This window comes from Carcharhinus amblyrhynchos, chromosome 8 (genome assembly GCF_965287045.1).
Source record: "Carcharhinus amblyrhynchos chromosome 8, sCarAmb.v2.hapA, whole genome shotgun sequence".
NCBI classification, from domain to species: domain Eukaryota; kingdom Metazoa; phylum Chordata; class Chondrichthyes; order Carcharhiniformes; family Carcharhinidae; genus Carcharhinus; species Carcharhinus amblyrhynchos.
Genome location: NC_137331.1, coordinates 5,807,428 through 5,815,329, shown reverse-complemented (window position 1 = coordinate 5,815,329; position 7,902 = coordinate 5,807,428). Strand labels below are relative to the sequence as shown.

General features: G+C 43.7%; 1 protein-coding gene across 1 annotated transcript in view; it reads left to right on the top strand.

Annotated features, from left to right (window-relative positions):
- The first annotated feature begins 974 nt into the window (after window positions 1-974).
- Window positions 975-7,902, top strand: part of LOC145346413 (exostosin-1-like) — a 184,108-nt gene continuing 177,180 nt past the window's right edge. The window contains exon 1 of the mRNA XM_080193577.1: window positions 975-2,155. Within this exon, the coding sequence (XP_080049703.1) occupies window positions 1,197-2,155 (959 nt within the window). The 5' untranslated portion in view covers window positions 975-1,196. The remainder of the gene's footprint in view (window positions 2,156-7,902) is intronic.

The window sequence follows — 7,902 nt, the reverse complement described above, 5'->3', positions numbered from 1 at the left end:
GATGCTTTTAAGTTTCCTTTGTACTTAGATTTTGTTCAGGCTGTTTCCCCCCCCCAGTCCCTGCTCCTTTTTTGGGGGGAGCTGCCCCTTTTTGACTTTGTCCTGATTTAACTGGAGTTTTGTTCATTTGGTCTGGCCTCACAAAAGAGGTCAGTACAGCCGGGCTGAAGAGGTTTATGAAGTCGGATCTGTGTGAATGAGACGAGGTTTCCTCCTCTCGGTCACAGCTCCAGGATGCTTGCTGCTGCTGCTGCTACTTGTAGCAAATCGCTCTCACTTCCCCATGAATGGAGTTTCCCCCCAAGCCCCGCCCACGCACCCACCGGAGGGGGGGGGAGAGAGAGCGTCAGGAAGTGACGCAGACCAATGGCAGTGCGCGGGGGAGAGTCAGTTAGGTCAGTGTGTGTGTGCTGGGGGGGGAGGGGAGGAGAGGAGTGAAAGCCGAGAGAATGAGGAGAGCGGCTCCGGGCAACGGTACCGGGGCGGGGGGAGTGGATCGCAGCTCGCTCTCTCTCACAGACACACATACAGCCCTCGGAAGAAGGAATCGACGGTCGCCATAACGGTGCGTAGCGCACACCCATTCCCTTCGCTCACCCACTCCCTTCACTCACCCACTTACCGACCGACCGACCTCCTTCTTTCCTTCCACGCCCGCGAAGACAACGGACCCCCCCCCCCCCGCCGCTGCTTCTTCTTCCTCGGATGAGCAGAAGCGGCGTCCCGGTGGCTGTGCATTCGGTGCGGTGCCGGAGGCTGTTGGCTGCCCGGGCGCGAGGCGGGCTGGAGTTGGAACGCCGGGGCAACGCGCGGACACAGCGGCGAGAGCGCGACGGCGTTCTATAAGGCGCCGGGTCCCCGGCGCGAGCTGGATCCGTTACTAGGAGGAGGAGGGAGGAGGCTGCTGCTGCTGCTGCTGCTGCATCTTTAAATGCCACATAGTGTCGCAGCCGCGGTGGTTGGGGCCGGGGGGGTGGGCGGTGGGGGAGTTAGCTATTGAAAATCGCCCACATGCGCTGGAATAACAGGACCTGGGAAAAGAAGAAGAAGAAGGAGAAGAAGGTGTTGAAGTTTTTTCAGTCGGTGTGCGGCTCTGTGGCTGGGGGAAGATGGCGGACTGGAGGTGATCGGCGAGGCTCGGGGCTCGGGTTTAGTCTCTTCTCCCGCCGTGTGGCGAGCCTTCCGCGGCCGGACACATGCAGGCCAAGAAGCGCTACCTCCTGCTCTCCGCCGGCGCCGGTGTCCTGCTGCTCGTCTACCTGGCGGGGGTGCGCTTGGGGCGGCTGTCCGTAGCCAGGCGGCAGAGCCGGCGGTGGGCTGCGGACGATGGCTCCCCCTCGGCCCCTGACCGCTGGCCCGAGTGGTCCACTTCGCTGCAGAGTTTCTCGGCCGGGGAGCAGCCGGAGAACGAGGAGGAGTTCAGCCAGCGCGGCTCCCCCCGGCACAAGCGGGAGATTAACACCAGCGTCTACAAGGGGAAGAAATGCCGCATGGAATCCTGCTTCGACTTCTCCCTGTGCCACCGAAACGGTTTCAAAGTCTATGTGTACCCGCAGCAGAAAGGGGAGAAAATGTCCGAAAGTTACCAGAATATCCTGGCAGCTATCGAGAACTCCAAGTTTTATACCTCGGACCCGAGACAGGCTTGCCTCTTTGTGCTGAGTCTGGACACTTTAGATCGGGATCAGCTTTCGCCTCAGTACGTACATAACCTAAAGAGTAAAGTTCAGAGTCTGTACTTGTGGAACAATGGCAGGAACCATTTGATTTTTAATCTTTATTCCGGGACCTGGCCCGATTACACAGAGGACCTGGGCTTCGATATCGGCCAGGCGATGTTAGCCAAAGCTAGCATCAGTACTGAAAATTTTAGGAGCAATTTTGACGTTTCTATACCGCTCTTTTCGAAAGAGCACCCAAGGACCGGAGGAGAGAAGGGATACATGCTTTTCAACAACATCCCTCCCTTGAGAAAGTATTTGCTGGTATTTAAAGGGAAAAGATACTTGACTGGCATAGGCTCTGATACCAGGAATGCCTTATATCATGTCCACAATGCCGAGGACATTGTCCTTTTAACGACCTGTAAACATGGGAAAGACTGGCAGAAACATAAGGACGCCCGCTGTGATAAAGACAACGACGAATATGAAAGGTAAATTTTAGCTTTAAACAAAAACATTTTTTGTTATCCAATGAGAACGGTAGGTATGGGTTTAGAAGCTGAATAACAGGCACGCGTGACTTTTTTGGAGGGTGGTCAGCCCGTTTTCTACCTGTAGTTGAAGAAATGCGTGGAATTGTGCTTCAACAGCAATCGAAGTGCCCGAACCAAAGCAAACGTGTGCTCTAATCGGAACAGTATTTCCCTTCCTCCTGGTATTAGTTTAATTGACGTTTGATTTTTAGCTTTACACGATGTTTGTAAAGGCACGTGGCATCATGAAACATTGGTGTGACTCAGTTGTCTGGCGCTTGCATGGGGGAATGGGCAAGTGTACAGAAAGAACCAGTTTCTTTCAGGGCAATCTGCAATCTATAGCACAAAGTATGACCCATCAAACTAAAGAAATATTGGTCTATTTGCATAATATATGGAGTGGAATTTTCAAGTTTAATTGAGATTTTAGAAATGGGATACATGGTACTCTTTTTATTTCAGAATTTCTATTTGCACCATCTTTCATTGTTTAAAAAAAAATCTAATCACTCAATCTATACAACATGTTTTTCCTCCCTCCAGGCAATGGTTGCATTTTTGTTTGCGAACTTGTTTGGGTTTTGTAATAACCTTTATCAGAATTTGTTTTATCATGCCCTCAGAACTGATTTTTCTCCCTTCTACTGTGAGCAATTAAGCAGATCAGTTCAATTTGGATTCTAGTTTGTCAATAGAGTGTACAGAAACTGACTTTTATGGAAATTGGAATATTATCAGATGAGTTTTAAAATTAAATATTTTATAAAGTTTTTTTGCTTGGGATATCAAGTGACATGGCAGAAATACGTTCATAATTCTGTTCTATCCTTATAAGTGAAATAATGTATGTTCGCTAAAGTTGTTTGGTTTTAAGCTTTCTTGTATTTGAGTGTTTATAGATTGTAACTTAGTCAAGGGGTGTCAGGGATGCCTTGTATTGCAATCTAGCTGTCACTGACTCCAAATAGGGACCGGCTAGCTCAGTTAGTTGGCTGGACTGCTGGTTTTGATGCAAAGCAATGTCAACAGCACTGGTTCAATCCTGTACAAGCCGAGATTATTCATGAAGGCCTGCCTTCTCAATCTTGCCCCTTGCCTGTGGTATGGTGATCCTTTGGTTAAATCACCACCGGTCCTTGATCATCCTTTTGAGAGGGGAGGGGAGAGCAGCCTATGATCAAGTGGGGCTATGGCAATATTAGTGATTTTAAGCCTGAAGAGATGCTGGCGATGTGATTTTTAAAAAATATATATATTTTGCTAAAAAGGTTAAAAATTCTATCTGTACTTTGCAAAGGTGCTAATTGGCACATACAGTTCGAAGTATTTTTATAAAACTAATGCTTAATACCAAAAGTGCATGTTGCAAAGAGATAAATGTAAAGAGATTAACTGTAAAACTGGATACTATAGGGTTGACTGGAGTTTTATTTATGTATAGTTTGGCTGTCCTTGTTACCATGGAAATGCTAACCCCTCCCACCTCTAAAGCTGGAAACATTCTGATTCGAAGCATTTCACAATACTTTTGCAGATTTGCAGGAAATGATTAATATCAAAGATAGGAGGTTTAAACATTTTTGTATAGCAATCAGTGAGTGGTTAATGGAATAAGGTCTGCATTCTGTTTGACCTTTTATTGCCTTGTTTTAATTTTTCATTTGTAACACTTATGATTGTTAAAATGCAGCCATGACACATGGCAGTATATATCCAATTTGCCGAAGTTGTAAAAGTGCGAAAGGTTTTTTTGCTGAGTACGTGCTAAATTTTTGAATTAATGTCCAAATGCTGACAGGTGAACAGTGAATGCTGTTGTCTCCTCCTTTCATGATCCCATTATGAGCTCACGGGCCCATTAACAGATTAAATACTATGACTAATATTTCAGTATGGCACTCTTTTAACATTAACCCCTAATGCAAGCTAATAGATTTGGGATATAACAAAGCTTTAGTGCATTAGCATCTAATTTGTTTTAACTTGATTTCATATGTGGTTATCAGCTTTCCATATCGCCAACTCTTGCTATTCCCGAGAAATGAGCATGTGCATGCACATTGTCTTGGATCTTTCGCATCTTTAATTATTTTACAGTTCATTCTGGGCATGCAGTTCTGAAACAACTGGTTCAGTTTTTGTATATCTTTGTCCAACAATTAATTAACTTTTGTGGTTTTGCAATTTGGAAAGTGAATCTGTATCCCAGAGTACACTTTAATGCCAGCCTTCAGACACTTACGGTTCTCTTGGTTAAGCTGATTCGTCTCATGAACATAGACCATATTCATAATGTCAGTGCCACCCCTTTGAGTAGCTGTGGTATTTGCACTGCCAAAATTCCAGAATTGATCAATTTTCTTAGCCCTTGGTCTGTGAATTTGACCAGGGATCATGCTCATTTCTAACTAGTCTCCTGATGGAAGTTTACACCAGTGGATGTCAGATGAGGACAGCGCATTTATGAATATCTAATGAGGACAGGATTAATTTAGCTGTGGATTTTTCCCATGTGATAAAATAGCCTATCAGTGTTTAAAGTGGAAGCTCTCACTAGATGGGCAAGGTGTCTGTCTGATGCCTGTAGATCCATATAGCAGCGTGGTAGTGTTTTGGCCTTTATTGCTAAGGGGTTGAAATTTAAAAATAGGGAGATTTTGTTGCAATTGTACGTGGTGTTGGTGAGAGTAGAATTTTGTACTCTTTTGAAAAGAGATAGTAACATTGCAGGCAATACAAAGGAGATTCGCCAGGCTCATTCCTGGGATGAGAGGGTTGTCCTATCAAGAGAGACTAAATAGACTGAATCTGTATTCCTTGGAGTTTAGAAGGGTGACCTTATTCAAACATATAAGATCCATAGGGGGCTTGACAGTAGTTGGTGAGATGTTTTCACTAGTGGGAGAGTCTCAAAGAAGGGGACATAACAAAGGCCAGTCATTTAAAACTGAGATGTAGAGAAGTTTCTTTTCACATAGGGTGGTGAATCTCTGGAATTCTTTGTCTGAAAGGGTAGTGGAGGTTGGAGCATTATTTAAAGTGAAGGTGAATAAATGTTTGGTCGAGAAATAGATAGCTATGGGGAAATGGCACAGAAAGAGTTGAGGCCAGCATAGATCTGCCATGATCGTATTGAATGGTGGGGCAGGCTTGAAGGGCCTGATGGCCTACCCCTGTTTTATTTCTTGTGTAGCGTGAACGAGTGAAAAGTGGTGAGCTGGGTAAGAGGTTACAAATAAATGTGAGACTTGACTTATCAGCATTTTTGGCACTGAGTCAGGAGATTGGGAGTTCAAGCTCCACTCCAGAGATCCACTGCTTCTGTTTGCCATGCCATGGAGCTGTTCTGATCCACTTGAGAGCACAGATGGGATCCTCATTTTAACGTTTTAATGAAAGGTAGCACCCCTGACAGTACAACACTCCTTAAGTACTGCAGTGAAGTACCAGCTACACTACATGTGAGGCAGCAGTGCTAACCACTGTGCCACTATCTCCAATTCAGTGTAATGTAAATATTGCTTTCTTACCAAAATGTATAAATGCCTATGTAGCAAACTATGTAATCCTTCACTTGTTAGTGGTTCATTTATGGCAGTTTCCTAGTTGTATACATGTACAATATCATGGGCTGTGTGATAAAAGGGTCGCCTTACGGCTCAGTAATTAGTTCACGTACGTTCTGCAGAAAGCCTTGTTAAGTGGATTTATCTGGCAAATATTCTGCAATAGATACAGATTTGCAACTGGAATTGAGATAATTGATCAAAGTTTGGGAGCTACACAGGTTAGGTAATTTAATCATTTTTAGCCTGTAGCACATGGTAATGTACTTTTCCGTTTTTATGTACAATATGTACTTGCAGGAGCTCGGAGATTTCACCTGAAGCTTTAGTGTGGGAAGAAAGGAGCTGTGCACACTTGCAAGTTGACTTGTTTTTGTGTGAGATTATATATGGAATTTCAGTTGTCGGCTAGTGAAAGGATTAAAAGCTGCCTTGGGCTGTTAATTTGACTTTTTGATAGGTACCTAAATTTCAGCTTTCTCCAAAGGAAAGGGGGATATATATCAGATCCTAGGAGCCAACTGCAAGGGGACTTTCCTAATGTTGCATTTATTTATTCAGCTCAGCAGACTTGGATGGAGTACTGGCTCTAACCAGACAGTAGCCCATTTATACTGCCTCACTTAAAATGTCGAAGGGAAATCTATACATGTATGGTTACATATGCACAATGCTTCTCTACCAGCAGTCAAGATATAAATGTTTGGGGAACAAGGGCTGTAATGTCTGCATTCTCAATGCATTTGTAAGGCACGCTGGACTCCGCTGCTGCACTTGTCGGATCCTGACTTGATGTATGCTGCAACTTTACCATGGTTTCAATGTGGAAACGGTTTTAGATGCCATTAGCTTCAGTCGAAGAGCCCCTTAAGAAAACCACCTTTTTTGTGATTAAATTTGATTATTTGCAATCTGTGCCCCTATTTGTCAGAAATTTGTTTGTAAAAGTGTAGTACATATCTCATTTCTGATATTTTATTACAAAGGTACATGTGGGCTGTTTCTTTCCTTGAAGAAATTTTTTGCTAGCTTTGCCTAGTTACATGGTCTCTTATTTTTCCAAGAAACATATTGCCAGATGCCAACCAAACAAGACTATTTTGGCATGAGCCTTGAAGGAACAAAGCCATTAAACCAATTTATTGGTAAATGACTTCTAGGATATTGTTATTTCAAACTTGGAAAGCCGCTGTAATATCTGAGCCAGTAAATCCTGAAATTGCATTGGAACAATATATTGTACATGTGAAGCTGGGGATTAGTGTGAAATGAACTGAAGTCAGATATTCCTGTCTGGAATTATCTTGATCGTTAATGACCATTCTCCGTGCATGCAAATTTTTAATGCGCAGTCTGTTTTATTTTAGTTCAGTTTAAGTCGTCATGTTTTATTTCCTAAACTTGGGAAATAATTTCTTGTACATTTAAAATGTTCTTAAAATCATAACTACTCTGAAAAGGTTATTTGAATTAACCTATGAACATGAGTTTTCAAGTTGTCCAATACTTTGTTTCTGATAAGGTGACATTTTATGCAAATCGAGGGGGAGCAAAGAATGTTGGTGCCAGTCACTGGTTTATGCGTGTCACATGGAATATTGCATGTGATTTTGCATATGTCTAATTTGACATGAAATGTTCCAGTTCTATCAACACACATTCTAAAATTTCTACTGAAAAGTGTTGAGCACAATGTTCTATGCTATACATGGCACCCAGAATGTGCACTGTCCTTGTGTTATGATCAGTTAGTTGAATAATTAGTTCTGGTGTAAAGAAGGTGTCAGTGTTGAACAACGGTGGCATGTTGGTTAGCACTGCTGCCTCTCGGCACCAGGAACCTGGGTTCAATTCCGGTCTCGGGTCGCTGTCTGTGTGGAGTTTGCATGTTTTCCCCATGTCTGTGTGGGTTTCCTCTGGGTGCTCTCGATTCCTCCCGTAGTGCAAAGATGTTTGGGTTAGGTTGATTGCCCATTCTCAATTGCCCTTTAGTATCATGGAGATTAGCAGAATAAATATGTGGGGTTATGAGGATGTTTAATTTGATTTATTATTGCCATATGAACTGGGATAAACCTTGCACTACACAGACAAAACATACCATTCATTCAGAACATAGGGGGAAGGAGTGGGAGC